The sequence below is a fragment of the Sinocyclocheilus grahami genome, unplaced genomic scaffold (assembly GCF_001515645.1).
Source record: "Sinocyclocheilus grahami isolate Dianchi unplaced genomic scaffold, SAMN03320097.WGS_v1.1 scaffold553.1, whole genome shotgun sequence".
In the NCBI taxonomy this organism is placed as follows: domain Eukaryota; kingdom Metazoa; phylum Chordata; class Actinopteri; order Cypriniformes; family Cyprinidae; genus Sinocyclocheilus; species Sinocyclocheilus grahami.
The window spans coordinates 798,325-813,096 of record NW_015505732.1 but is presented as its reverse complement, the minus strand read 5'-3'; the positions used below and the strand labels follow the sequence as shown (position 1 = coordinate 813,096).

The 14,772-nt window shown below is 36.1% G+C and overlaps 1 protein-coding gene across 1 annotated transcript; it reads right to left on the bottom strand.

Moving 5' to 3' along the window:
- Positions 1 to 497: 497 nt before the first annotated feature.
- On the bottom strand, positions 498 to 14,467 carry LOC107556045 (terminal uridylyltransferase 7-like). The gene is made up of 12 exons (XM_016239035.1): positions 14,266 to 14,467; positions 10,403 to 10,492; positions 10,124 to 10,237; positions 9,696 to 9,773; positions 7,880 to 8,057; positions 6,833 to 6,880; positions 6,449 to 6,540; positions 6,017 to 6,132; positions 4,709 to 4,863; positions 4,574 to 4,626; positions 4,410 to 4,476; positions 498 to 684 (listed from the first exon to the last, which is right to left on the bottom strand). Exons 1-12 carry the CDS (start codon positions 14,392 to 14,394, stop codon positions 620 to 622), a joined length of 1,185 nt encoding a protein of 394 aa, XP_016094521.1. The 5' UTR covers positions 14,395 to 14,467; the 3' UTR covers positions 498 to 619.
- Positions 14,468 to 14,772: the final 305 nt, after the last annotated feature.

Below are 14,772 nucleotides of genomic sequence, written 5' to 3'. Positions count from 1 at the left end.
TTTTTTAAAAAAAAAAAAAAAAAAAAAAAAAAAAAAAAAAAGAGGACCAGAGTTAAATTACTAACATGTAGGGAATTCTTTTTGTTTATTGGCACTGAAGCAAATGCAATGTAGGCGATGGAGCCGTTTTCCCCCAAACATACACAATTCATTCAGCAAAAATGAAGTACTAATATAAACTATAAAATAAAGCATAACAACTAAGTCCTGACAAACTGAAAAAGCACAATGAACAGCTCGACAACGAACGCGCAATAATATCAGCATAATTGTAAATACACGGACCGCAACTAGCATTTCTTTATGTACAATTTATACAAAATAAAATGCTTCTTGGTACACGCACGATTGTGCAAATTTCTCACTAAAACTATTCAAGCAAATTTAAAGCACAGATTGAGGCTACAATCTAAATTACAAAAGGTACTCACACTGGACTTTTGATTTAAAAATAAAAACAGATCGAATGAGAAACATCACGTTCATTCCACAGTTAAAAAGAAACTCAACTAAAAATTAGACACCGATACAAGGCACATCAATCAAGGTGTTCTAACGGGTTTATGATAATACTGAGCTCGGGCTGCTGTAGATCCAGAAACGCCTCTCTTTAGATGATTTACTTGAAAGGGCTCCACTTCTCCATAGATGCATTTAATGATGCATGTCTGCTGGCAAGACTACCTACAATACGATAGAGAAACATGACATTATCAGTTATATACGGAGCAAAGACAGCAGCTGCTCCATGACCACAGATGGGGTTTTGGACAAATAAACAGCTCTCGATCCGCCAGTGCGTTGGATTGAATATCAGGAGTGGCTGAGCACAAGTCTGAGCAAAAGCCTGTACAGTTTTGTTTGGTTTCTTTATCAACTGAAGGAGGAAAACAAACAAATAAATAGATCAATAATAAAAAAGACCAGTCTTTAGTGTTATTTCAGAAGACTAGTGGTGTTAAAACTACCTGGACTTCGGTACGAAGTCGATCCTTGCATTTTAAAAACATAATATATATATAAATATATATTTTTAATGTTCAAGTTTTAGTGTTTTTGTCATTTATTTTTTTTAAATGTCTTTATAAAGTTATCTATTTTTTTAAACTGCAGTTTTAGTTATTTTAGTACTTCAAGTTAAATTAAACGAAAATTAGAAATAAATAAGCTTATGGTTTTTTGTATTTTATTTCAGCTAAACATTTATTTATTTCAAGGGAAATGTTTTTTTTTTTTATGGTTTTAGTTTTAGTTAATAACCTTGCTACATGTACTGCGTTAGACTTCACTTAGACCAAGTCGTTAGACTAAGTCGCTGTGGATAAAAGCGTCTGCAAAATGATCAAATGTAAATAAAAATATGAATTTATTCGAGGCCTACTACAGCGCACGCGCGTAAAATATCCACTACGTAGTGGATATAGTCCAGCTACGTCATCGTGCTACAGGCTGCAGCGAGGACCTCTTGGCTAAATGCCCGACACTGAGTCCTAATGCAGCTCAGACGCAGAGATCAAGTGCACTTACACCACTGTAGCATCATTCATACTGTAGCACTACTCTTCTGCAGTATGCACTGTTTAAATGTGTACAGTATGTGCGCTCTGCATGCAGGGAATCAAACAGACTCACTCACACTGTAAAAAATGACCGTGAATTTAACGGTAAAAGACTGTAAAAATGCTACAGTAAAAACCTGTTAAATGGTTAACGGTAAATTCCTCTACTATATACGGTGAAAAACTGTATTGGACATTACATGTAATTTTACAGTAGTATACCGTTTCTGGACGTGAAACAGACCGTATATTGACATTCCCAGAATTCCCTGCGTTACATTTCAAATTTTATGTTTTTTTGTTGGAATAACTATGTTTCTTCTTAGTTTTCTCTTATCAGGGTTGCGTGTTACACCTAATGTTGTTAAATGAATGCTTATTGCATTATTTCAGTGTCATGTGTGTTACCGTGATGGTGTTTAGTGTTTGTGTGAATGACACTGTGCACCTTCTATATATGTTATTATTTAAAAGCTGCTTGTGATGGGCTTTGGTTCGTCATGTGACTTTCTCATCACCTCCTGCATTTGGTGGTTATCAGTGTATTACAAAGCTACAAAACAGATTTCAGTCCTTCAATAGGTTGGTATATTAACATTATATCAGTTAATGAAATTACGGTATTTAACTGTAAATTTAAGTTAAAACCGTAAAACCTCAAATGTTGCTACCGTATTTTTTACGGTAAAATTCCGTCAACCACAGCTGCCGGTTTTTTTTTACCGTAAATTGTACGAAATTGTGTTTACAGTGTAGGACAGTACACACTGTAATGTTTCAGGACTGAAAACTGCTTTTAAATACGGGAGCAAATCCCCTAAATTATTGTTTTGTGTGTCAACGGAACAGAACTCACTTTCGAAACTGCATTGATCGACACCATGGTAACCACAGCAACATTCTCGTGCGTTTGTTATCTGCTGTTTTTGATGTTTGGAAGGTTGCTCTGCGGAGTGTGCTCTTGAAGGGTTGCCATGTCCACTTATTATAAGCAATGCTTATTAAAGGGGACATCGGATGTTGGTATGATTCTTTAAGAGTGTTCATGAAATGTCTGTAACGCACTTTGGCTAAAATTCCTCAATGGTCATGTAAAACAACCCCCTTTTTACCTTGTCAAGAACAGCTCTGTTCACACCGTTTCAGTGCATCTCCCTAAATGGTAAGGAGCTACTGCTCACCCCGCCCCTCTCCTCTGTTTTTTGTGTATTCAGTGGCGCGTTACCATCAAAAACAAAACTAATCCACTGCGTCCTCAGTGGCTCTGATGGGTCTGTTTCACACCGCAAGCTTGAGTTTCGCGTCAGCATGCAGACTCGCCAGAGTATTCACACTAGAAGCGGCTCCAACGCAACATATCTCTTTACAAAAACTACTATACATTTGTTTTTAGAAGTAGGTCGGTTATAAACTTGAAAGTTTTAAAGTCTTGAAAGTTTAACACGGGGATTCGCGTGCTAATGGTAAACAACAAAAACAGCTCCGATCATGTCGTGTCAATCATACTTCGATATAGAACGTGCTGTTTATAATGTTTGTTTTTTTAATAATACACCATTCTTTAACCCAAACTGAATAAATAAAAACAAGTTTAAACGGGTAAATCTTCTATACATATTTATGATTCTTCATTTTCTTTTCTGACATACTCCAATTCTTGTTAAAACACTAGACATGCTTATTCAGTGCATTTTTAGCACTTTTTGTGTGAAATCATACATGCGTACAACTGGCTGAGGGCGGAGATATGCTAATACGGGACAGTCATCAGCGGTCGTGGGCGGGGCCTGAGCAGTATGACGTCATACCGTTCAGAAAATCAAAACGGCTTGATGATCGAGACTGTTTAGGTTTTTGGGGGATTAAAAACAAAAGGAGTGAATGGATTTTTATCATTGTAGGGTGGTTGTTTCCACACACTTCTGAGACACATTTATATGCAAACACCATGTAAAAGTTAATTTAGCATCTGAAGTCCCCTTTAAGCATCTTTGTGTTCGGCTCATAAAGCGATCTAGTTTATGGGGTCAATAAAGTAGGCAGGTCACAATTAATTGGCATGTGGCTATGATAACGCGTTTGGATTTGAGTTTATTATGGGCTCGTTCTTATTTGCTGCTTTTTCTAGTAAGATCTGGCAACACAAATGAGTCGATATGTGCCATCGAGAATACAGAAGAAACTGATACGTGTTAAAATACGACATTAACAGCTAGTTGTTCAGTTTGATTCTGCGTGTAATTTCTGTAAATGTGGTTACCACTACCTGCATTTTTCGGCAGTTGATTTGGTTGTAGTAGAATGTGGTTGTCAATCCTGTAAATGACTGACAACTGAATTTAGCTGCAGTGTGTATGTGGCCATATTTGTGACCCTGGAGCACAAAAGCAGTGTTAAGTCGCTGGGGGATATTTGCAGCAATAGCCAACAATACATCGTATGGGTCAAAATGATAGATTTTTCTTTTATGCCAAAAAATCATTAGGATATTAAGTAAAGATCATGCTCCATGAAGATATTTTGTAAATTTCCTACCGTAAATATATCAAAACTTAATTTTCCATTAGTAATATGCATTACTAAGAACTTCATTTGGACAACTTTAAAGGCGATTTTCTCAATATTTTGATTTTTTTTTCAAACATTTGTCTCTCTGCCAAATCCTAACACACCATACATCAATGGAAAGCTTATTTATTAAGCTTCCAGATGATGTATAAATCTCAATTTCACAAAATTGACCCGTATGACTGGTTATGTGCTCCAGGGTCACATATACAGACTTCTAAATTCACAGAATTAAACAAAAACATATTCAGCACAGCATAAATCACCATGTAGTGCGCTCACCTGCTTCAGGCCCCAAAATCATCCTCTTTGCTTTTCGCTTCTTTTTCCTGTCCTGCTGAGGACTGTCCTACAAAACACACAAGAATCCAACTGAGCTCTTCATGTTGAACTCCAAGCCCAAACTACAGTATTAGCACATAATGATAACTGTGAATGAGACATACTAATCTGTCCCTGTCTGACGCAGGGCTTCTTTGGTGTGTGTTTGGGGAGGATTCTGCAAAGAGAAAATACATGGACGACTGAGCGATTCCTGCAGAACTAAACCGTGCTTTAAACAATGTGATGAGCGCAGCTACCTAACGATTTGGCCAGCAGGCAGTCTTTCTTGATGTGAGCGCTGGAGCCACACAGATAACAGCACTTCTCCTCCCTCTGCCGCCACCGTTCGCCATCCGTCATCACTCTGCCATCGGGTCTGTTCACACCACGTCCATCAGTATCACGTCTTTGTCTTAGCAAACCATTGAAACAAATGAATCAACCACAAACGACATCAGACTATAAGCATCCAAAGTCTTTCATTTTAACGTGCAAATGTGCACTACATTAAAAAATTTGGGGTCATTTGTGAAAGAAGTCTCTTCTGCTCACTGAGGGTAAATGCATTTGATCAAAAACACAATAAAAACAGTAATATTGTGAAGTATTGTTACCATTTATAATAACCGATTTCTATGTGAATATATGTTAGAATGTAATGTATTCCTGTGACGCGCAGCTGTATTTTCAGCATCATTCCTCCAGTCTTCAGTGTCACATGATCTTCAGAAATCAGTATAATATGCTGATTTGCTGCTCGAGAAACATTTCTGATTATCATCAATGCTGAAAACAGTTGTGCTGCTTCAAAGTTTTGTGGAAACTGTGATTTGTGACCCTGCAGCACAAAAGCAGTGTTAAGGCGCTGGGGGATATTTGTAGCAATAGCCAGCAATACATTGTATGGCTCAAAATTATCGAGTTTTCTTTTATGCCAAAAATCATTAGGATCATGTTCCATGAAGATATTTTGTAAATGTCCTACTGTAAATATATCAAAACTTAATTATTGATTAGTAATATGCATTGCTAAGAACTTCATTTGGACAACTTTAAAGATGATTTTCTTATTTTCTTTTGCACCCTCAGATTCCAGATTTTCAAATAGTCGTATCTCGGCCAAATATTGTCCGATCCTAACAAACCATACATCAATGGAAAGCTTATTTATTCAGCTTTCAGATGATGCATAAATTTGCATAAACAAAATTGACACTTAAGACTGGTTTTGTGGTCCAGGGTCACATATATATTTTCTTCCATGATTCCTTGATGAATAGAGAGTTCAAAAGACCAGCATTTATTTGAATCAAAATATTTTTTAACAATTTAAATGTCTTTGCTCTCACTTTTGATCAACTGAAAGCGTCCTTGCTGAATAAAAGTATTAATTTCTATAATAAAAATCTTACTGATCCCAAACTTTTAAACAGGAGTGCATGCTCTTTATGGATCATTACAGCAGGAAATGCAGAAAAGCATGTTCCAAACATACAATACAGTGTTGAACAAGAACTTCACCTTCTATAAAGATTAAAGGTAAAAAATATATTCTACAATAATACCTCTTTCGCATTGGACAGTCTTTCATAAAATGCCCAATCTTCCCACAAATCCGGCAGCAGCGGTCATTGGGTGCAAGCTTGCCCTCCGTCAGCACCTCTGGGTCAAAAAAATACTCCTGCAAACACAAGAGAGACATTAAGTACAATGACTTGTGAGCCGTTTTACAGAATTTGGTAACACTTTAGTTTAGGGACCAATTGCTTATTAGCATGCAAATTACTATCATATTGGTTGTTTATTAGCACTTATAAAGCACATATTCATGTCTTATTCTGCATGAGCATATTTTAGATCCCTTACCTAAACTTAACAACTACCTTACTAACAATTAATAAGCAGCAAATTATGAGTCTGTTGAGGTAAAAGTGTTGTTTGGTCCCCAAACTAAAGTGTGACCCAGAATTTACATGGTCAAGATAAAGGACACAAACCATTTTGTTGGGATACTCTGGTGGGAAGTCTCTGACGGGGGCGCCGAAAACTCTGCGGGCGTTGATGAAGGCCTTCATGATGAAGCTCGCCACTGCAAACAGCCACACGGAAGAAAACATGCATGCATGGCACTGCGTTAGACGACAAGATATCAAGACAAGGGTCGTTTTCAAAAAGCCTGGGAAGAGTCACAACAGTCAACAACTATATATTTATAAATGCACTTAGAACACAAAAAAACCTGCTCATGCAGGTATTAATCTGAAATGGTTTAATTGATGGATAACAGCAGTTAAACACAGGTGCTTCATCTGAATACGGTGGCTGAAGGTTTATACATCTGAATATAAACTTTAATAAAGCAAAACAAAAGCATGCCATACTTCTCCGTGAGAGACCAGCTCCAAGATTATGACTCAAATCAAAGGGATCTGAAAGAAACACACAAATGAACAACTACGATCTTGCAACACACACAGCGCTGAGGAATGTCAGTTTTAAAAGCAATGCACTACATTACTGCTACTTTAATTAAGTAGGTCATAAAATATGTACAAAATGTGTTATTTTTTGTGGTTTTCTCTCTTGCATTTTATCTCTCAAAATGAAGCATGATATTTTACAAATGTGGAAATTCTGGCTACTGACTAGTAACATGATTAAATGTGCAAGCCATAATTTATATAAATGTGTATAATAAATAATGAAGTAAAATGCAATAAAAAATAAAATATTAGATTTTTCTTTTATGCCAAAAATCATTAGGATATTAAGTAAAGATCATGTTCCATGAAGATATTTAGTAAATCTCCTACCGTAAATATATCAAAGCTTCATTTTTGATTAGTAATATGCATTGCTAAGAACTTCATTTGAACAACTTTAAAGATGATTTTCTCAATATTTTGATTTTTTTGCACCCTCAGATTCCAGATTTTCAAATAGTTGTATCTCGGCCAAATATTGTCCTATCCTAACAAACCATACATCAATGGAAAGCTTGCTTATTCAGCTTTCAGATGATGCATACATCTCAATTTCGAGAAATAGACCCTTATGGCTGGTTTTGTGCTCCAGGTTTATTTGTACCTAAAGGGTCCATTTAAGTACCTTAAAGTGTACATATTAGAACCTAATAGGTACAAAAGTGTACCTTTTGAAAAGGTACCACCCCAGTGACAGCTTTTGTACCTATATTTCTGAAAGTGTACATGTTCACTCTCAGAAAAAAAGGTACAAAATCTGTCACTGGGGCGGTACCTTTTCAAAAGGTACTAATATGGGCCATTTAGGTACTTTAAGTGTACCTTTTGAAAAGGTACCGACTCACTGACAGATTTTGTACCTTTTTTTCTGAGAGTGTAACAGGTTATTGCTGCATATCCATAGGTTCTTCGTCTGATATTCAGCACTCAGTAGTTTGCTCTTACCCTCGATGGCGAGGTGTTTGGAGGTCCACTGCTTCTTGAAGGTGGTGAGAGGCTCTTTTCTGCGGATGCAGACGACAGTCTCCTTGAAGTCAAACGTCTCGGTGTAAAACTGCAGCAGCCCAAACCACAGCTGCCCCACCGACTCCTTATTCTTCTTGTACCCCGGCCAGTATTTATGCTGAAAAATCAACAACAATCCCAGACTTATTGGCTATTAAACCACAAGTTCAAGGCACACATAAAACACATTTGGGAAAAAAAATAAACAGTTTCCACTGGATGCTTTATGACTGTCTGACCCCTTTTGAACTAAATTTGATCATGGATGAAACGCACTACATTCCTCTGGCCAGAAATATTGTGGGTTCAAAGTAAAACTTTGACTCATCCCACTGTTAATAAAATCACTTTTACAGTAGTGCACTTACTCTACTCATCAAAATTGCAATAATTATGATTTTTCTAACGCTTTTGAAAGAAGCCTCTAATTCTCACTAAGGTTGCCTTTTTTATAAAAAGTATTTTTTATACAGTAAAACAGTAATATTTTGTAATAATCAGAAATGTTTGCATCTTAGACGGAAGGATCATGTGACACTGAAGACTGGAGGAATGAATACACTAGAAAACAGCTGTTCTAAATTGTAATAATATTTCACATTATCGCTGTTTTTTTGTATTTTTGATCAAAAAAGTCAGCTTTGGTGAGCAAAAGAGACTTGACTAGAAATGCACACTAAAGATCAAAGACTTTGAGGACTTTTGAAGACTTCTGTAGGGTTGTAAAAGGTGTAAAAGAGTTGGATTAGAAGATTGCGCAAGCAAAGTTATTACACTAGTCTATTAAAGTATGTTTGTTGTTTTTGTACAAAAGCATAATTCGGGATAATAAAACTGATATAGAAGCCAAACTCCAGTTCAGATTCACTTCCACACACAGGATGACTTTAAGCAAACAAACACATTATTTTTAACCCTCTGGTGCTCCTCATTTGGGAGTCACACTTGTGATCTTTACGGTCAAAAGTGACCGGACACCTGAAATGTAACTTTTTTTCGCCTCAGTAAAATCAATGTAATATATTTTTGTTCAATAATATTTTTTCTTTTTTATTTTGAGATCATTTCATGGCACTAATTAATATTTATGCAATAATTATGATGAATTTCTGCCCATTGAAAATAATACAACATTTTTTAAAATATATTTTTATATTACTTTTCAATGAATGCAGTATTTCATGTTAAAATAGAGTCAATGCCTTTAAAATCCCATTTTAGAAGCCAGATTAGTGCCATCTGGTGGGAGTAAAATAAGAAAAACAAATGCAATTCCATGGTTTAGCCACTAGATTCCTATATACAGTAGCTCTACATAAAAGGCCTATACATTCTCTAATTGTTTTTAGACATAAATACTTATTTTTATTCAGTTGTGGGTTTGGATATATATTTAGACATTCTCAAAGACAACTTTTTCTAAAGGTTTAGATTATTTATTTTTTTAATGTTGATTTGAAGTGTCAGTTTTTGACCAGTTTTCCCATTAATTTCCTATGGTCGGTCATTTTTGACCAAAGATCACGAGTGTGTCTATTTTTTTTTACGAATTTTTTGTGTGTTCACATTCCAAATGCCATAAAAGTCACCAAGTTTCGTACCATTCCGATGAAGATGTGATTTTTAAAAATTCAAAACAGAAAATTTTTCCTTCAAAAGTGACCAAAGAGCACCAGAGGGTTAAAACATATCTAAAAATCACACTATAACACTTTAAAATTCCAATCAGCTATTCTATTAAAATAATCTCACTCACCAAGTTCTTCAGATCACTAAAGAAATGAACATCCCAGCCATCGACAAGAACTACAGGCTCCTTCTCCCCAACATACATCTACAAAAACATACACAAAATACAGTATTTTAGGATGTACTTAATACAATATAGAAGAATCTAGACAACATGACTTACAATAAATAATCATAAATGTTCCATTTGAACCTTTATTCACATTTTTACCTTTTATTATTTATGCTGAAATATATCAGGATTATAGAAATATCTTTTTATGGATTGATGCACTTCTAAATTACATTAAAGGAATAAACGTAGGAATGCATTTTTGGTGTTCACATGTGCTTGTACATTAATGGTTAAAGTACTGCATTAAGTGTTGTAAGAGTTGTAACCTTGCATTTAAATAATTTATTCATTAAGAAAGTTATAATGGTCCAGAAAGACACCTCTTGGAGAACTGGGATAACAGGGGGGCTTCTTTGTTGAAGGAAGTACAGCACCATTAGGGTGTAGGCATATGAAGACAGACTCCCACGGGACGCGTCGCCAATATCACAGACCTGAAAACACAATCATCGCTCTCCACATCAGAAATCTGTGATGCATCTCATTCAACCCGATGCACAAGCTTTCCTCCAAAAGCAACTTTCTTTCTCAAACTAGCTTCAAGCGCAGCCACTGATGTGTACCATCTCTACGATATTTAATGAACGTGTCGAACTTACTTTAGCGAACACTTTCATGACGTAGCAGAGGATCTTCACCCGAGCGTCAATCGCAGCGTATGATGCCAGTAACTGCGTGTTGTGCAAAGCCTGAGGAATATCAAATGCAAAACTCTCAGTTGCTCTTTATTTGACAGTATGTGCACTTACAGCAGACTTACATCAGAAGCTAGTGAGTAATATAAGTTAACTCCTTGGACTTAATATGGGTTTAAAGTGAGGTTCAAGGTTAGTACCTTGTTATTATACTAAGCACCCACTGTAATATGTAATAAATATCACTGGTTTTCATTTAAAAATATATTACATGAAAAATATTTAGTAAATGTAACTGTATAAAAAAAACTGTATAAAGTAACTTTTATTCTCGCTGTAGTATTGTTGCCGCCGCCGCCATGTCGTGAAGACGCCGTGTGTTTCGTAGTGAAAGCGAAACTACTTTGTTTGGTCTTCCAAAAGAGGACACGACTAGAAATCAGTGGTTAAGTTGTATTTACAACACTGTTCCAGAACACTTCAACCCAAATATTCAGATGTGTGCAGGGATGTAACGGTATGAAAATTTCACATCACGATTATAGTGACCAAAGTTATCACGGTTATCGATATTATCACGGTTTTGTTAAAATGAGATTAAAATGTTCAAAAAGAACTGATACACACACTGAAAACATTTCAATAAGTTTTATATTTGAAAATCAACAAACAACAAACACAATTAGCAGCTGTATGCACTTTTTTTTTTAGCATAAACATTAAATTAACATTAACATGAAGCCCTAATAATAATAATAATTAAAAAGAATCACAGCTTTGCGTTAATTACAAGTGAAATTATATTAATATTTTTTGTCCAGTTAGTTTTGGTATTGAGGTAAAAGTTTCCTTGCACTTGCTATATAACAGTGGGTGGTGGTCACGAAGATGACTGAGCAAATTTGACACCTTTTGCAGCGACTTTCTTCTTGCAAGATCGGCAGACAGGGTGACCATCCTTGATTAAATTGCCTTCAGGACTCTTGTAAAAGCCAAAATACGACCAGACCTCCGATTTGGTCCTCTTAGATGGCTGAAAAATCTCCCGAGCGCTGTCACTGCCTTCCGCCATTTCGTCTCGTGCAAAAAACAACAACAACAACACTGCATGCTGCTTCTGCGTCAGACTGATGCTGGCTGGACAGGATTTACCGCGAGTTTTCAAAATCGCAATAATCAAACACGGTTTTGATGATAATTACATTTTAAACGATAATACTAACCGTCAGGGCATTTTATCATGATTTATCGTAAAACCGGTAATCGTTCCATCCCTAGATGTGTGCAGCGCATTTTACGGAGGACTGTTTCCTGATCCTGTGAGAGTAGCCTACAATGCCGGCTGTTCCGGTGAATTCAGTTCCCTTGTTTCCCCTTCACCGCACATGCTGACCCCATACAGTCTATGATGCTGACAAATAATGCTGACTCACAGCCTACGGTTATCGATATTATCACGGTTTTGTTAAAATGAGATTAAAATGTTCAAAAAGAACTGATACACACACTGAAAACATTTCAATAAGTTTTATATTTGAAAATCAACAAACAACAAACACAATTAGCAGCTGTATGCACTTTTTTTTTTAGCATAAACATTAAATTAACATTAACATGAAGCCCTAATAATAATAATAATTAAAAAGAATCACAGCTTTGCGTTAATTACAAGTGAAATTATATTAATATTTTTTGTCCAGTTAGTTTTGGTATTGAGGTAAAAGTTTCCTTGCACTTGCTATATAACAGTGGGTGGTGGTCACGAAGATGACTGAGCAAATTTGACACCTTTTGCAGCGACTTTCTTCTTGCAAGATCGGCAGACAGGGTGACCATCCTTGATTAAATTGCCTTCAGGACTCTTGTAAAAGCCAAAATACGACCAGACCTCCGATTTGGTCCTCTTAGATGGCTGAAAAATCTCCCGAGCGCTGTCACTGCCTTCCGCCATTTCGTCTCGTGCAAAAAACAACAACAACAACACTGCATGCTGCTTCTGCGTCAGACTGATGCTGGCTGGACAGGATTTACCGCGAGTTTTCAAAATCGCAATAATCAAACACGGTTTTGATGATAATTACATTTTAAACGATAATACTAACCGTCAGGGCATTTTATCATGATTTATCGTAAAACCGGTAATCGTTCCATCCCTAGATGTGTGCAGCGCATTTTACGGAGGACTGTTTCCTGATCCTGTGAGAGTAGCCTACAATGCCGGCTGTTCCGGTGAATTCAGTTCCCTTGTTTCCCCTTCACCGCACATGCTGACCCCATACAGTCTATGATGCTGACAAATAATGCTGACTCACAGCCTGTAAGTACGTTTTCATATTTAAAGGATTTGCCACTGACGATTCAAACGTGAGTTTTGGGCAGTGTAGAGTAGCACTTGTTGTTTGTCATTTCTCTGATCACAAGTGCAGACATAGTTTTATGTTTATGCGGCGCGATACGCAACGCATAAAATGACAGTATAACATTTTATAATCAGTAATTATGTCTCCACTGGATGCAACAAATGCCTCGTTTATAATGGGTTTTCATGTTTTTGTCTCGTCGCTCCGGCCGGGACAGGGCATCACAGTATGGTGAGGGGCGTAACATTTCCGTCACACGCTTGAGGTATTCGGCCAATCACAACGCACTGGATAGCCGGCCAATCAGAGCACACCTCGCTTTTCAGATCGATGAGCTTTGTAAAAATCGACGCGTTTCAGAAAGGCGGGGCATAGAGGAGAAACAATAATGTACAGTATGTGGAAAATAATGTGTTTTTTTAACCTTTAAACCGCATAAACACATTTCATTACACCAAATACACCAAATAATGTTCTTTTTAGCAGCATCATATGACCCCTTTAACTTCGATTAATTCTAATTAACTGCGCACGTTTCTGTAAGCACAAATAATTGCACCTAACACCGAAATTTGTGATCATAAATACATTTTAACAATAATTCTCCAAATTAACTTTGAAACAAGACAATGTATTAAATATGTGATATTTAAAATATTTGTTTGATGACATCTTTTCACTAAGCATTACAAATGACAGCCTCGATCACCGATCCCAAAACTGAAGCCTCTATAAAATTGATTTTTGGGAGATATCAATCATTTTTGTCAGTCCTGCTTTTAATGCTAGTTAGAAGTAACGATCTTAAGTTGACTTTAATGTGATCTACATATAAATACTTGATTTGACTTGATTGATGAACACAGACAGTCACTTCTGACTTCTTGCAATACCTAACATTCGAGTTTGATATCTGGAGCAACAAAAACACAAACAAAATATATCTGAAAGACATAATATGATACGGTAATATAAAATGACTCTCGTAAATTTACTGAATTAATAAGCATGAAATTAACAAATGTGGTGCGTGTGAAAAACGTTATCTTTAGAGAGCAGAAGTGGGCAATAACTAGCATAAATAAAGGAATTTATTTCAGCATGCAAGCACACGTCAATCTAAATCACAAAAGCAATTTATTTACATTTCAAAAATCAAGCTTTAGATGCTGCAGTGGCTATTTAATGACAAGATGTCCGACCAAATTAAAATTTGTAATAAAAAATAAATAAATAAATAAATTTTTATGAACGAAGGGGCATGAAGGAATCCAAACAAGCAGAGTACTTGTCTTATGCCGAAATATTGAAGTTTAAACATTTGTGATAAGAAAGGAACAATGTTATCATTTTTACAGAAGCCACATGAGGGCTCTCTTCTTATGAAATATCAGCGCAATAAACAACTGCGATACTTATTGGCCTTAACGTCCATTTAATAGTGTTGTGTCGGGTTTATTCTCTCACCAGTGTATTGTACAAGCTTATATCTCCCTCTAGTCCAGTTTTGGTGTGGTAAAACTTCACAATTGGGACTTTTGCGGTAGTAATAGGTAGGATGTTTCTCAGGCCTAAAATGAATGGATAAATAGACATGGCAGAGGTAGAGAGAGATGGGGTGTAAAACAAAACCACTGATTTATTTGAACAACACACATTTAGAGTAAATGGAGGGCTTCTTTGTAATTTCATTAACCATTCAGAAGATTAGAGGTACGGAGAGACGACAGTGTAGAAACAATATTTGTGAGCCTGCAGCACAAAAGCAGTGTTAAGTCGCTGGGGGATATTTGTAGCAATAGCCAACAATACATTGAATGGGTCAAAATTATAGATTTTTCTTTTATGCCTAAAATCATTAGCATATTAAGTAAAGATCATGTTCCATGAAGATATTTTGTACATTTCCTACCGTAAATATATCAAAACTTAATTTTTGTTTGTTTGTAATTTTATTGTTTTGAACTTCATTTG